Genomic DNA, 16,778 nt, shown 5'->3' on the forward strand with positions numbered 1-16,778 from the left:
AAAAATTTGGGATAAAGAGGAATGATATCTTCAATATACTCTCGAAGGTTCAAAAAATGACGTGTGTATGTGTGTGTTTGTGGACGTATGCATATTTTAATGGGGAAAGAGTTGAAGTAAAGGTAGCTAAATATTAACATTCAGTGAATCTGGGTAAAGGATATATGAGAATTTTGTAATGTTCTTTCAAATTTTCTTTAAATCTGAAATTATAACAAAATAAAATTTGAAAGAAAAAAACGTATAGCTGAATGTATCACATGGAAAATCAATAGAGAAATGACAGATTAGTAAGAACCATATGCATGGTATATGACAAAGGGATCATTTCCTAAGTATATAGAACAAACAAAGAAACAATAAGACAGTAAAACAATGGGCAAAGAAAATAAGTAGGCAGTTCATAGTAAAAGAAATAAAATGGCTTCTAAACACACAAAATTCTATCACATTCATATGAAAATATAATTTAAAAAAATATATATAGTTACCTGTTTCACTTATCAAACTGTCAGAAAAATTTGACAATCTTTAAGTTCTATGATGTATAAGTTTAAAATATCCCCAACCTGGAAATTCTCTTCATGAAAAACTATACACTTTCTGACATATAAAAATACTAGATACAAACAAATGCCCATCAGAATGTGATGGGGTAAATAATAATGGTACACCCATTATTAATGCATATATAGGATATATACAAGTAAGATTTTAAAAATAAGTGATACAGATATACAGGTTCTAATATCTAGACTAATTAACAAGCCATGCCTATTTTCTGCTTACATTTTCAAAGATTATAATCAGCAGAGGAATGTGGGGACCATGAAATAGTGGAGGTAGCATTTACCTGCACTTTCTTTTGTAATGTTTTAAATATTTTAGGCTGGTGCATATATTATCAATAATAAAAAATGAATCACATTTTCTCATAGAATTAAATGCCATGTCTGCTGTTTTAAAACCCTCCTGCCACTAAAATCTATTCTTAATTCTGTTTCCAATGTTTGTATCAATACTTGCATTTTTCATCTTATTTCATACATCATATTTTCTAATAGTATGTTAAACAATAATGGTACCAGTGGAAATCTCTAATTACTGATTTTAATTCAACTATTTCCATTTAAAATATTTGTTGTTGCTATTAGAGAATAACTATATTTAAGTAGTTTTCTACTATGCCTATTAGTAAAGAATGATGAACTAATCACTTTACAGTAAATATTGATATCAATATATTGCTTTTCTCTTTTAATTTAATTACTTATTCTAATTTCTTGATATTCCATCACTGCTGAATTTTAAAATTAAAATCACTACTAGTTTTCATTTTATATACTGCAAGATTCTATTTGCTAAAATGCATGTGTAGTCATACATGACACGAGTCAATAATTATTTTTGTATTGTATTTACTATGATGGTTGTATAGTAATGGCATATTCTTAAACCACAATGGTGCAATGAAAATAGTAAAATGTACTGGGAAACGCTATCTTTCTCTAGGACTTGGAAGATTTGAATAAAATTATCTTGTCTTTAAACGTGAGCTAAATTCATATATAAGTCCATCTTTTCATGTTATTTTTTTAAATCAACTTTATTGATATAATTTACATACAGTAAACTGCACCCATTGTGTTGAATTCAATGCATTTTGACAGTTGCGTACACCAACACAACAAAAATACAGAACATTTTCATCATCCCTAAAAGATTTCTTGTACCCATTTGCTGGCCATCCCTCCCTCTGCCCCTAGCCCCAGGCAACCACTGATGTGATTTTTGTCACTTCACTATATGTTAGTTTTCATTTCTAGAATTTCATATAATTGCAACCATTCAGTATACAATACTCGTTTGTGTCTGCTTCTTTTACTCAGAATGCCTTTGAAATTCATTTATGTTGTTACGTATATCAGTAGTCCATTCCTTTTCATTGCTGAATAGTATTGTAGTATTCATTTATGAATATACCACATTTTGACTATCCATTCACTTGATGATGGACATGTGGGTTATTTCCAGTTTGAAGCTATTATGAATAAAACTGATATCAACATTCATGTACAAGTCTTTGTATGGACATAAGTTTTTATTTCTCTTGGGTTAAATATAAGAATGGGATGGCTGTGTTGTATAGTAGTTGTATGTTTAACTGTTAAGAATTTGCCAAACTATTTTACAGTGTTTGTGTCATTTTATATTCCCATTTGCCATGTATGAGTTCCAGTTGCTCCACATCTTTCAACACATGATGTCAATCCTTTTTAGTGTTTTTAATGAGTGTATAGAGGTGTCTCGTGATTTTAATTTGTATTTCCCTGATGGCTAACGTTGAAAATCCTTTCTTGTCCTTATTGGCTATTTCATATCTTTTTCATGAATGATCTCTATTTGAATTTGCTGCTATTTGTGTGTGGGGGGTGCGGTTATCTGCCTTTTTACAATTGGGTTGTAAATTTCTTTATATTTTCAGAATACAAATCTTTTGTCAGATGTCTACTGCAAATATTCTCTCCTATTCTGTATCTTGCCATTTCATTTTCTTAACAGTGCCTTTCAAAGGACAAGTTTTTAATTTTGAAAAGTCAAACTTAACATTTTTTCTTTTATAGTTCATTATTTGTGTGTCCTATCTAAGAAGTATTTTCCTATGGTCCCGGTACATTTTAAATGGTTGCTCTATAATGACATTAACAATTTTTTATGATTATTGACTTTTTTCACTTTTTTCTTTTTCAATTTTGATCAAGTATGTGTTGCTAGGAAATCATTTACTCTTGGTAGTATTCTCTTCTGGTCCTATTGATTGACCCAGTATCTGTGGTTGTTTTTACTCATTACACATCTTGTTTAATTTTGGTATCTGTCTACTTCATTTTGGTTTCTGTGGGGTATCTAGTTTACTGGGGTTTTAAAAAATCTTTCCTATTTATTTTAATAGAGAAAAGATGGACTACTTTATAAATTTTGATGCCTGAATAAATTCAGGCATAATTTCCCATGCAAGAGAAATCTAAAATAGAATGGTTTATACAAAGCATGTCTATTTTTATCACATAGCAAAAGTCAGGAGGTAACTTGCTGCTAGTGTTGATTAAATATATGTCAGGACATGTCTCTGATTCTTTTGGCCTCTCCCCTATGAGAAAATGTTGCCTCTGCCCCAGGCATCATGTAAAAGGAAGAAAGGGTAAATTGATGACAGCAGCTAAGTCTGTCCTTTTCTTTAGGAAAGCAAAGGTTTTCCCAGAACTACCAGTGTTTTGCTTCTCCTGGCCTGAGTCAGTTCACTTGGCCACTACCAGCTTCAAAAGATGCTAATGGAGTAAGCAGTGAGAGAGGAGTATTGGAATTGCTCAGCAAACCAACAGTGTCTACAACTGTGAAAGTGACTATCCATATCCAAGAAAAAAGATATACAAAGTATACAAAAAACCTCACAAACACTTAAAAATCTTATAATATGTGAAGCTTAACTAAGACTAGAAATTCAGAAACTGCGGAAGAATAGATGGGCATATTTAAACATGTAAAAAATAAGACGTGAATGGGAAAATAGCATATACAAAGTCAAGAGACAAACAATAGGCTTTTTTTTTAAAAGGAGTTACTACCTTTAGAACATAAAAAGCTGTTACAAATTGACAAGACAATCCAAAAAGAAAAATTTAGGATGGTTTATAAAGGCAACTTTGCAGATTAGCAAAGTGGCCAAGGAACTTTTAAAGAGGTCATGTCAATTAAAATAAAACTATCACTTTGAAATCATAAAACTCCTCAAGGTTAAAGAGTAACAGCTACTTTTAATACAGGGGAAGGGCACATTTTTATACTAATGTTAGAAATATGAAACGCTAGTCTTATTCCAGAGAAATCTGGCAACATATATTAAAATAAGAAAACACAATTCAATCCATCAATCTCACTCTTACAGGGGGAAAAAAAAAACCTCCAGTAGGTAAGGACATGATTATGCTTGTCCACTAACCTATTATGCTATGTCACCTCTTGAAGATGTTTATCAGATCATTTTTCCTAGTGACAAAAATGTCAATAAACAGTGGCAAAGTGGTTGAACAAATTATGGCATGTCTACACCATGGACTCTTCAGCTGGTTAAAAGTACTGTTGAGTGCAAAAGATGCAAAAATGTGTGTATAATCCCATATTAAGACAATTGAAACACACACTCATATATGTGTGCACAGATAGCATATTAATGTGTCTATATATGGTTATGAGTATAAAGAAAAATAAAAGAAGTTCATCAGCATTGCTTATCTGTTGACACACTGTTGATGGCTGGAGTTGCTGAGAGTGGAGAAAGTACAAAATTCAAGAGATAAAATATATTATAAGTCACATTTATACAAAGTTTTATGTGTGTGCACATATGTGTCTTTAAGTATTTTTTTTAATTAAAAGAAAGGCGATTTTTGGACTGACCTATTTGTCCCCACTGGTTCTAGAGACATGGGCATGAAATTAAAGCAATAAACAAGATGAATCATATTTCTTGAGGAATTTGCTTCTATAGGAAGGCTTCTTCCACTGTATCAAATATATAGTTTCCTCCCACTATGAATTTTGTGACATTTTAAGAAAATGATGTATTCTTAGAAGACTTATTTTTCTCAATTATTTATCTGATGTCCAGTAAGGTGTAACTCATGGACAAAGACTTTTTGACATATAACATACAATATACAATATCATAGGGCCTCTCTGTAGTATGAATAACTTGTAATTAATAATTTATAATTCTGACTTGTGTAAGAATACTTTCTCACTTTTAAGAAATACACAATTTTACTTGTGTATAAATACAGAATACTGAAAACTGATTTCTGAATGAACCTATTCCCATATTTAGTGCATTTTTCTTCCTCTAGCAGAAATTTTCTGATAACTTCCAGGTGTAGTGTTTTCTAGTGACTGCTTTTATAGGTTTTTCTCTCCAAAATGAGTTTCTGTAATGAAGTATGATTTGTGAATGCAGCCCTACCCACATTTAATCAAAGAAGTACTCTCCCCTATGAATTACCTGATGTATAATTAAATACTGGTCCGAGTGACCATTTTTACATTTACTGAATTCACAGAACAAGATTCCTTTTTGAAAAATTAATATAAAGTGCATTTTTAATTTAAAAATTTATATTGTAAAACTGTCTTAAAATAGTTTTGCTCTAAATACAAGTGAACTGTATTATAGTGCTGTCATAAAAATATACAGCTGTAGAGAATGGACTTGAAGACATGAGGAGGGGGAAGGGTAAGCTGGGATGAAGTGAGGGAGTGGCATGGACATATATACACTACCAAATGTAAAACAGATAGCTAGTGGGAAGCAGCCACATAGCACAGGGAGATCGGCTCAGTGCTTTGTGTCCACCTAGAGGAGTGGGATAGGGAGTGGGGAGGGAAAGGCAAGAGAGAGGAGATATGGGGATATATGTATATGTATAGCTGATTCACTTTGTTATATAGCAGAAACTAACACACCATTGTAAACAATTATACTTCAATAGAGATGTTTAAAAAAAAAAGATATGGCTAACTCACACTACTTTCCCAAGTCAAGTCTATACTCCACATTTCCCCCAATTAATTTATACTGACCTTGGGGTTTACCTACTTAAGATTTAGCTCTCATATTCCACTGATAATTTTCCACCATCCATTCCTCAATCAAATCCCAAGTATCCCTTGAGATACATGGAGGTCCACAAAACACTCTTCCTTTCTCCTAGAGATTAATTGTGTGTTTACGAAAAGTAAAGTATCTTTTTTTTTTTTTTTTTTGGCTTGGTAATGTAGAATTGTATTTTTTAAAATGTACCTGAGAATAAAAAAGTTGAGAATCAAACCGCTGGGCTCTTAACACCAGTTTTCATTAACTTAATTTTCTATTAATTATCCAAAGGGGTGGGGGGGGCATACTATCAAAGAAGGAATCTGAGAGGCTCTTAGTCAATCTCCTCCTTTTGCTAAAGTTTGGCAGCTACCGTAATAAAATTTCACACTACCAGAAGTAATTTTCTCATATGTATCAAAGTTTATAAAGTGTTTAACAAAAGAGTGAATGCCTTAACTTTTAACAACAAAAATTGGGAATAAAGTCATGTTGCAAATCAGAGCACTTTCATTTTTTGGAAAGTTTGGAGAGTTTTGGTAATTAAAAAAAATATATTTCTGGACTCTGCATTCCTTAAGTAGCAACAGCTATCTCAGTGAATCGAAAACTTCTGTTAATGGCAATGTAGGTGGTCTGTACCAGTACTCCCTCTGAGAACTAAAAAAGGTGGAAGAAAATATTAAATACGTTTAGGTTTGTGACAGCACCAAGGAAGTGAGAAACTGCAAGAATAAGATTAAAGACATAACCTCTGGAATTTGGAACTATTTATTAAAAAGAGGTGTTTGCTAATTCTTAAAGCAAATACTGGGCAAGAGAAGCTTAAGACAGTTTTTTGACAAACTTATGGGACTAAAGGGACAAATAGTAGAATTAAGTTCCCTCTAAGGAGGAGGGGCCTGATAAATCTCCCAAAGTCCTAAGTCTTGAGGGTATCCCCTAAGAATAAGAGTGATAAAAAATAGACAAGCCTTCACAGGGACTGCAGCCCAGTTTCGAATAATCTCAGTACATGATTGGATGAAGGCAATCAGGGATTGCTCATGTTCCTAGGCTGGTCCCCTGTTAGAAGCAAAGGAAATCCTCTCTGAAAGATATCATCCAGACAATCTAATCATATCTACAATTTTTAATATATAGTGTCTAAGCAGTTCATTTAAAATCACCAGGTATATGAGAAGACAAGACATCACCAAAACTCAAAAGAAACAATAGTCAACAGAAAAATACTATTGGGATCTAGACAATGGGGTCATCACTAGGAGAAGGGGAGGAACATAATGAAGTAAATGCATAATTTGAATAAATAATAGCTAGAAATTTCCCCAAATGTGCAAAAAAAAAAAAAAAAACCCAAAGAAAAAAACCATTAAGCTCCAGATTTTAAAAACACTGCAAACCCCAAGCAGGATAAATACATAGAACATCATACCTAAGCATATCACTGTCCAACTGTTGACAGCCTAAGACAAAGACATAGATTTTAAAGGAGTGAGAGAAAAGAAGAATTTTAAAAAGAACATAACCTTCAAAGGACACTGGATTGAAAGCTTACTTTTCAACAAAACAATGAAATACAAATCATAACAAAATATCTCAAAATACTAATAGAAAATAACTGCCAACTTAGAATTCTATACTCAGTAAAAACATCCTTTAAAAATGAAGGCAAAATTAAGACATTTTCCAACAAATGAAAACAATTTGTCACTAGCAAACATACACTAAAAGAAATACTAAAAAGTGTTCTTCAGTCAGAAAAAAAAATGATTCTAGAAGGAAAATTCAAGAGCAAGAAGGGGAAGAAGTAACAAAAAGGGCAAATATATGGATTAATTTAAATGCATATTGACTCTGAAACAGTAATGATTGAGTGTGTCAACTACATTCAGAATTAAAATGCATGCTACCAATACCATATAAGTCAAGAAGGAAATAAAGTTAATGTTCTAACTCTCCACCTTATACAGAAAGTGGTGTACTAATTTACATTAGCCTTTAATATGTAAAGTATGCATATTGTATTAATATCTTACATAGTAAATTTTGAGACAAAAAGCACCACTAGAGATAAAAACAGACATTTTATAATGATGAAGTTTCAACTAACCAGAAAGAGTATAACAATTCTAAATATGAATGTATGTAAAGACAAAGACTTAAAATATATAAAACAAAAACTGGTAGCTCTAAAAGAGAGACAAATTCACAATTATTCTGGGAGATTAGTACACACATTCTTTTAGTATCTGATAGAATAAAAGATCAAAAAAAGTTTAAGAATACAGAGGATTTGAAACACAATTGATTAATTTGTAGAGATTGAAAGGAAATAGGAGTACTCCTCCAAATGTGCAACTATCTTCTAAGAATACAAGTTCAAATTCAAGACAATTGCCTCATAATAACCTAGTATGTAATAATAAATATGTAGAGAATGCATTAACAAAATTGGAAGGAAAGAATTCTAGGTTTTAAAACTCATTTTCTTAATTTGTCTCTTTTTCAAACAGAAATCAGTAAAAAGTAGGGGTTTCTGTGGAAGATGCTGAGAATCCAGAGTGCTAAATCTGCGCTACAGATTTAGCAGAGTGCTAAATTCCATGATCTCAGGGCCAGTTCTAGTGTGACAGGTAGTCTATGGGGTGCTGCTTACATCACTGATAACTTTTGGGATATAGGCTGGGAGCACTTTATACCTCTTGGGCATGAGTTATCTGCTGCCATGGCAGGGAATTAGTAAACGAGGGAACATATTGGTTACCTAAAGATGCCTGTGAATATTCAGGTAAGTCTGTGGTTCTGATTTGCCAATCTCAAAGTCAAATTGTAAATTTTAAATTTACTAATCCAAATTTCCACACACTGATAAACATTATAAACAATAAATAATACTGACTTCCCAAAGAAAAAAAAAGTAGAGTCCTTCTTTGTGCCTTTAATGTCAATTTTCACAAAAACTTCTAGCTTTTCTTCATTATAGACCTGAATTGTCTATACTGTTGCCTTGATTTCAGTGTCCTTAGGGTGCTTGGACTATGAAAATTTTTCTTAGAACACTGTTCTAAGAAACTGTTCTAAGAACACTGTTCATTAAGAAATTCCTTTGGTCAACATTGAATATTTTTGCTATGCAGGGCATGAAAAACTCAACAGCCCTGACTTATAAAGCTGCTTATCCAAAATGTAAAACAAGAAAGATTGCCAAGTTATCTCCTTCCATATGTACTGTTATTTGCAGGGGCTTGACAATCCCAAGTAACCAAGCATGGCCATTAAACACTGCTTAAACACTTTCTCCAGAGTGTCTCCCCATATGTATAAAACTGGACGTCAGTTATGAGATCCAGATATTCATACTTCTGACTAGATAAAGTGACTTTGGTTACCTCTTGCTTCTTAGTCAAGCTATAGCTCCTCAAAACTTTTATCCCCACACCATGATTGTGGCACTGAGCATTCTACTTCCCCAGTATCAGATTTCTGATGTATACTGAGTTGTGCTTTCTAGTTGAAGGCTTTCCTAAAGTCATTACATTTATAGGGTTTCTGTTTAGTATGAATTTTCTGGTGTTTAATAAGATTTGATCTGATGGTGAAGGCCTTTCCACATTCAGCACACATATATGGTTTCTCTCCTGTGTGAATTCGATGATGTTCAAGGAGTTGTGACTTCTTAATAAAGGTCTTCCCACAGTCACTGCATTCATAGGGCTTCTCTCCAGTATGAGTTCTCCGATGTCGATTTAAGTGTGACTTCTGGATGAAGGACTTCCCACATTCAGTACAAATATAAGGTTTCTCTCCTGTATGAATTCTCTGATGCATAATTAGTGTTGATTTTCTTGCAAAGGCTTTCCCACATTCACTGCACTCATAATGTCTTTCTCCAGTATGAGACTGCTGATGTATATGGAGGCCTGACTTCCGAGTGAAGGCTTTTCCACAGTCATTACATTTATAGGGTTTCTCACCAGTATGAATTTTCTGGTGTGTAAAGAGATTTGATCTGTCAGTAAAAGCCTTTCCACATTCAGCACATCTGTAGGGTTTCTCTCCTGTGTGAATTTGCTGATGTACATGAAGCTGTGATTTCTTTGTGAAGGATTTCCCACAATCACTGCATTCGTAAGGTTTCTCTCCAGTATGAATTCTCTCATGTGTAATAAAATGTGACTTATGGAAGAAGGCCTTCCCACATTCAGTGCAAACATAGGGTTTTTCTCCTTTATGAATTCTCTGGTGCATACTCAGTGTTGACTTCTGAATAAATGCTTTCCCACATTCACTGCATTCATAATGTCTCTCTCCAGTATGACATTTCTGATGTATCCTGAGTCGTGACTTCCAGGTGAATGATTTTCCACAGTCGCTGCATTTATAGGGTTTCTCTCCAGTATGAATTTTTTGGTGTTTAATGAGATTTGACCTATCAGTAAAGGCCTTCCCACATTCAGTACATATATAGGGTCTCTCACCAGTATGAATTTTCTGGTGTATAATGAGATTTGTCTTGTGGGTGAAGACCTTCCCACATTCTGAACATATAAAGGGATTCTCCCCTGTGTGAATTCGCTGATGCACATGGAGCTGTGACTTCTTTATAAAGGACTTCCCACAGTCACTGCATTCATAAGGTTTCTCTCCGGTATGAATTCTCTCATGTGTAATAAAATGTGACTTCCGGATAAAGGCTTTCCCACATTCAGTACATACATAGGGTTTTTCTCCTGTATGAATTTTCTGATGCATACTTAGTGTTGATTTCCTTGTGAAAGCTTTCCCACATTCAGTACATTCAAAGTGTTTCTCGCCAGTATGAACTTTTTTATGTATATTGAGGTTTGAATTCTGAGAGACATTTTTCCCACATTCATTATAATTATAGGTTTTTTTCCCTCCAGTATGAATTCTCTGGTGTCTGAACAGATCTGACTTTTGGATAAAGGCTTTTCCATGTGGACTGCATTTACAATCAGTGTCCTCAGTGTGAGGAGTTTTCTCATGGTTTGAATTGAGGGAAAAGTCCTTCCCGTATTCAGTGCATATATAGGGTTTCTCTCTTGTATAAACCTGAGGTACAGCAAATTGGGACTTCCGAGTGAAGACTGTTTCACATTTGCTGCACTCATGATGTTTCTCTTCAGTATAAATCCTTTGATGCACAAAAAGGTGTGACTTATGGGTGGAAAGTTTTACACAATCAGAAAATAAATAGAGGTTCTCCCCATGAAATTTTTGATGTTGAATGAGAGTTTGCTTATGACTCAGAAGTTTCTTACATTGATTATATTCACAAGCATTCATTTCTGTATGAGAATTCATATGAGTAAAGATATTATCATATCCAATAATCTTATCAAAATTTTCTGTTGCATTGTTTCTATTATAATTACACAGGCTTACAATAGGCTTCAAACTCTTTTGAAATGAGTCATAGTTATGGAGTCTTTTTCTTGAAGAAACAAGGTATGTGTTTACATGAAATATTTTCCTAATGTCTTTATCATATTCACAGTCTCCCTCATTAGTTAGTGTATCCTTGTTGATGAAGGCAACATGACTTAAATGTTTGTTCTGGTTTTCCTCACATCTCCCTGTCTGTTCATCATCTTGCCACAATTCTTCTAAAATGGAATACAGGTCATCTCTTGTGAAGAGATTAATTCTTTCAAACTGGATTGAAACTTCTTCAGACATTCCCTGTTGTGACGTTTCAAAACCAATACCCTGATCTAAAAAATAAAATAAAATAAAACACACAAAGAACAGTTAGCAGAACACAGAAGGGATGATACATAGAGTGGATGCAGGGTGAACACAGAGAAATGAAAGAGGTTTATATAAACATAATAATAAATATAGATAAATATAAAAAATATGAATAAATATATGTGTAGTAATCTCTTTATATATAATAATATGCAATAATAAAATAAGCATTAACATTACATTTACTGTCTGATAAACAATAGCATTTAGATTTGCCAGGCATTTTTCCAAGTTCTAACTCATTTAAACATCATCACAACCTTTTGCTATTGGTGTTATTATTGTCCCTATTTTACAGATGAGGAAACTGAGCCACAGAAGAGTTAAATAGTGTGTCCAAATCAAATGTTTAGTAATTGGGGAAGATGAGATTCAAACTGAAGTATATCAGTTCTGTGCATGTAGCAGAACTACATAATAAGGTGTCAGAGGAACAAAGTGACAAACTATGTGGCTAAAAAGAAGTGTTTCTGAGTCTAGATTCTTACTATCCTTCATCTATAAATCCTAATCTCCCTGCTTTCTCTTTTCCCTATTAACCACTCTGCCTTAAATACCAACTGATTTATGTTTAGAAAACTATTGTAGCCTCAGTCATCCTGAATTAGCTTTACCATTACAAACAATAAATGTATGTATATGATTCAATTCTTTATGTCCTGTTTGGGGTGCACATACATGCATCTAATAGAAAGAATATAACAGCAAAAAGGGCCAACTCTGAAGCAGAGACTGAAAGTTGTCCATCAAAATCTGTCCCCTTCCTTCAACAGCATTAAGCTTGTAGCCAAGCATGTGTCTACCTCAAAACAATAGGTCTGTAAAGCCTCATTTGTCATTAGGTAAAGCCAAGTAATTCAGTTATCACCAATCAAATGGGAGTAAAAATTATATTTGTTGTAATCAGGCCAAGGTCTTAAGGAAGTGGGTGTGTCTCCCAAAACCCTCTTCTCTTCCCACTGGCTATATTCCAGACTTGCAGCTGGCAATGCGCAAGGCAGAGATCAGAAAACTACAGCCCTCAGGCTAAATCCAGGCCTCTACCCAAAAGCTAAGAAAGGATTTTACAGTTTTGAATGGTTGAAAAACAAAAGAAGAGTAATACTTCATGGTACATGAAAATTATATGAAATTCAAATTTCCATGTCCATAAAGTTCTTATTGGAACACAGCCACATCCATTCATTGATGTACTGTCTATAGATGCTTTGGGGCTTCAAAACAAAATTGAGTAATTATGACAGCAATCACATGCCTCACAAAGCCTGAAATATTTACTTCTGAGCCTTTACAGAAGATGTTTGCTGACCCCTGCTCTAGGAGATGATGGTGCAATGACTTTCTAGAAAGTCTGTCCCTAAATAGTCATTGGAAGCAGAGTGGCCTGGCAGACCTGGACCACTCACTTTGGAACTGTCATGTGATGGGTCAATGTTTATATTCTCTAAGTCACTGTTTCTTGGGGGTCTCTCAGTGACAGGGGCTTAGTTTTACTCCAATATACCATTCTTGCCCAGAATAAGAATCACTAATATTCCAAATTCTGGAATAGTGTGTAAGACATAGTAGATTCTCAGTAAATATTTAAGTAAAAATTAGATTATTCTTGAATATAGACACAGTCTAACCTCATATCCATTTCATTCTATCTCTAGGGCCTTGTAATGTCCCCAAACACATTCTTTAATTTTTATATTACATTTTTGCTCACGCACATTAATGGCTTTCATTAATCCTGAGGACCTCTAATACTGATTTCTAAAAACGGATTTTCATCTTTTGCAACCTTTCACTTTCTTTAGCTTATAAACCCATTGCTACGCCTGACAACATTTACATTATTACCAACAATGTTCAATGTAAAAAATTTGCTCCTGTGGTAAAAAGTTTATCCATAATTCCTCTGTCACACATTGAATTACTCATTCAATAAAATACAGAGTCATAATTCAGGCCAATAAAATGAATGTATGCAAGCTATCTTTCCACCAGTCACTAAAGTCTATTTTATTACTGAATCCAAACATATATTCTGTTCCTTTTCCCCATTAAGCTTCCTTTTTCTGATCCTCTGTTCCTATTCAAAATTCATTTTCTTCATGGATCATTTAGGGTTCTATGCTCTGAAAATGAATCTCAAATCTCAGCACAACTCTAGGAGGGCTCTCTTTTCTTTTAACTTAAAAACAAACACAGATATTTCTGAGCCTTTCATAGTCATATTTAATCGGCATAGATTTGTACAATAACAAATGCTTAATGCTCAAAGCCTGAAATTTTAAACATTTCTTGCAGTTATCTTCCCTTTCTAATTACAATTATTGGCCCTTTGAATTACTCCTAGCAGAAAAATTTTCAAATCCCTCTGAAGCAGCACAAAATAACCTCCTCTGCCTATCACATAAATTAAGGAAGTTAATTTCACTAACTATTCTCTAAGGAAACATTTTTAAAATGAGGTAAAAGACTCAGTTATCACACAAATTAATGTCGTTTTCTCTGAATTTCTGGGGGTTGGAGAATTAGAAAAGGGAAAAAGCAATGTATGCTGTAATAGTTAGGTCCAATTCAAGGAGTAAGTGAAACCTGAGAGCAAAGCATAAGTATGTGGATTATCTGAATAGGCAGATAGGTCAGAAAGTAAAGGGTCAGATGCAGGGGGATCATTAAAGAAAATGTTAAAACAAAGTAAACATGATTATGGAAACTAAACAAAGATAAATGTGAATTGCAAACATGAGGCATGTTCTTCCTTTAGTTTATAAACCCATTGAGAGAGGAATTTGTCATATGTTAGATAATATTTTGCACCATATAGCTATGACAAGATAAGCAGAATATTTTAATCAGCATCTAAGAAAAAAAGTTTAAAAAAAAAGGAAACAGCACATCAAAATAGGGTTAGAATAATCCGGGCATAAGTAAATACAGACATGGTTTTGGTGATGTCACTGGAAAGTAAAAGGAGGAGGGCATCTAACTGATATTTTCTAAAAGAGAAAAATTCGTAGAAAGAGCATAAAGAATTGTTTGAGAAGATGAGTCACAGGGAAAAGCAAAAAGCACAATAAAATATGACAAAATTTTGAAAGGTGTGCCATCTGCTGTCAGCATGCTGCATTGTAACTGCTCTTCCTCCACACAAGCAGCCACCTGATGGGCCCTTATATGTGTAAGGTATCAGTTGTTCCTCTGAAAGCTGTATACAATGGGGGCCAATGCCTCCTTGAGACACACAACCAACAGTGACAGGTTAAGACTTGTTCACGATTCTGGAGTCAGTCATGGCTTATGCCAGAATTGAGACACATGATTCAATCTGAGACACATAGATAGGTCTAGGTCACTTTAAGGAAGGCGTTGTCCTTTACATATGTCCCATAATGCCAATAACTTCCAACTTCAATTGGTTAAAAATATTACAGAGCATTATAATTTATTTATATTGTTTAAAATCTTATGAACACTGCTAAGGTCTGTGTGTACATTATATGTATTTAAACTCTGTGTTGATAGATTATTTGTTTTTGCTTCTTTCACATAACATTTCATAGTACATTTCTGTATATTAGTACTTCCTATACTTATAATTTTTTTTATAGCTATGGTAGTTTTTCCTCTGTTTGGACCATTTGGGTTGTTTAGTTTATCCTCATACATAGTGTAGCCATAAACATCTTTGTGTCAACTTCTTGACTTTTCTTTTGCTTACATTCTTGGAGTATGTCCCCAAAGTAGAATTTCCAGGGCAGGAAGCATGTTCAGTTTAATATCACTTATTATATGTTTCCAGAGTTCTTTCCAGAAAGATTTGGCTAAACTTACAGAGCTTTCAGCATTGTACCTGTTTCTCAATGTACCTGCCATCATCGTTTTAATTTTTATTTGTTTTTTGCTGTTTTTATGTTTGTCATTTTTATTTCAATTTCACTTATTGCTAATCAGCCTACAAAATATACATATAAATGTGATTATTTACTCTGATTCTTATTTCCACTTATTAAGTATACTCTGAGAGAATAAATATATCCTCACCCACCCACAGAGAAAAAAAAAATATGACAGAGACTTGTGGGACTCAGCAAATGTAGCATAAAGTAGCACAGCTCAAAGTGTGTACTCACCAGAGAACAGTAAAGCCACAGAACAAGAGAATAAAGACCCCTTGGTGGTGGTCATCATCTAAAGATCCTGCTTACTACACCAACTGTGAAGTCACCTGCGGAGGAGGAATGGACTCCCACCCCAAATTTGGTTCAAATGTCAAGAGTAATGATTTGACACACATACCAATAAGGTGTGAAAAGGTTCATTACTCACACAATGAGGCTTTTAAAGGGAGAGCTTCTAAGCAGGTCCAAAAGTGACTTAAGAGAGCAAGAAAAGGAAACTGGCTTGGGTTTTATATGGTGGTTGGGATGTGGGCTAAGCTGACTGATAGAGTGCAACTTCCCACTAGTACCAAGGGAGAGACCACCTGGGCTTTCTTGTCAGTTTGCCCAGATGTGGGGCAGAAGGTGAAGAGACAGTGGTGAAGTTTAGAAGGTGTCAGCAGTCAAATACCAAAAATGAAGTCAGAATCTACTACAAGGTACATGATAAGATGTTCAAAATATTTTGTTATTAGAGAAACACAAATTAAAACAATAGTTAGAAATTAAAATCCATCAGATTAGCCACCTTATGTGAAATTATTAAAAATATGGGCAGGGATGTGGAGAAACTGATGCCCTTGTATGTTCAGGGGATTGCAGACTAATACATCCAATCTAGAAAACAACATGTTTATACTTAGTGAAATAAAGTATTAGTATACTCAGTAATAAAACAATCCCACTACTCTTCCTCAAGAAATTCTCATTTCCTATAAGAATAGTTCATGAAGAAATTTATTACAGTACTAGTTGTAGTAGCTAGAAAACTGGACAAGTAAATGTGGCATATATACACACTATGGAATGTATGCGTCAATTAGAAGAAATGAACTAGAAAAGCAAATTTAACATGAACCAATTTAGTTCTGAGAGAAAAAATTAGAAACTGAGTAGGACATACAGCACAGTACCATTTCTATAAATTAAAAGGACCAACAATTTAAATTTTATAAATACCCCACAAATTCAAGGATAGATTGCAAACATATCAAATATAATAGAGCAGTTGCCTCTGGGAAGAATAAAAACAAGTAGGGAGTGAGGATTAAAAGGGATAAATAAAGAAATAAAATAAAATAATTTTTTAAATTGTAAAATAGGGAATTCCCTGGCTGTCCAGTGGTTAGGACTCTGAGCTTCCACTGCAGGGGGGCACAGTTCGATCCCTGGTCAGAGAACTAAGATCCTGCATGCTGCAGGGT

General features: G+C 33.9%; 1 protein-coding gene across 1 annotated transcript in view; it reads right to left on the reverse strand.

Annotated features, from left to right (window-relative positions):
* Positions 1-7,855: 7,855 nt before the first annotated feature.
* ZNF484 (zinc finger protein 484) overlaps positions 7,856-16,778 on the reverse strand; it is a 28,712-nt gene continuing 19,789 nt past the window's right edge. The window contains exon 6 of the mRNA XM_036856020.1: positions 7,856-11,385. Within this exon, the coding sequence (XP_036711915.1) occupies positions 9,158-11,385 (2,228 nt within the window). The 3' untranslated portion in view covers positions 7,856-9,157. The remainder of the gene's footprint in view (positions 11,386-16,778) is intronic.

Source organism: Balaenoptera musculus, chromosome 6 (assembly GCF_009873245.2).
Source record: "Balaenoptera musculus isolate JJ_BM4_2016_0621 chromosome 6, mBalMus1.pri.v3, whole genome shotgun sequence".
NCBI lineage: Eukaryota > Metazoa > Chordata > Mammalia > Artiodactyla > Balaenopteridae > Balaenoptera > Balaenoptera musculus.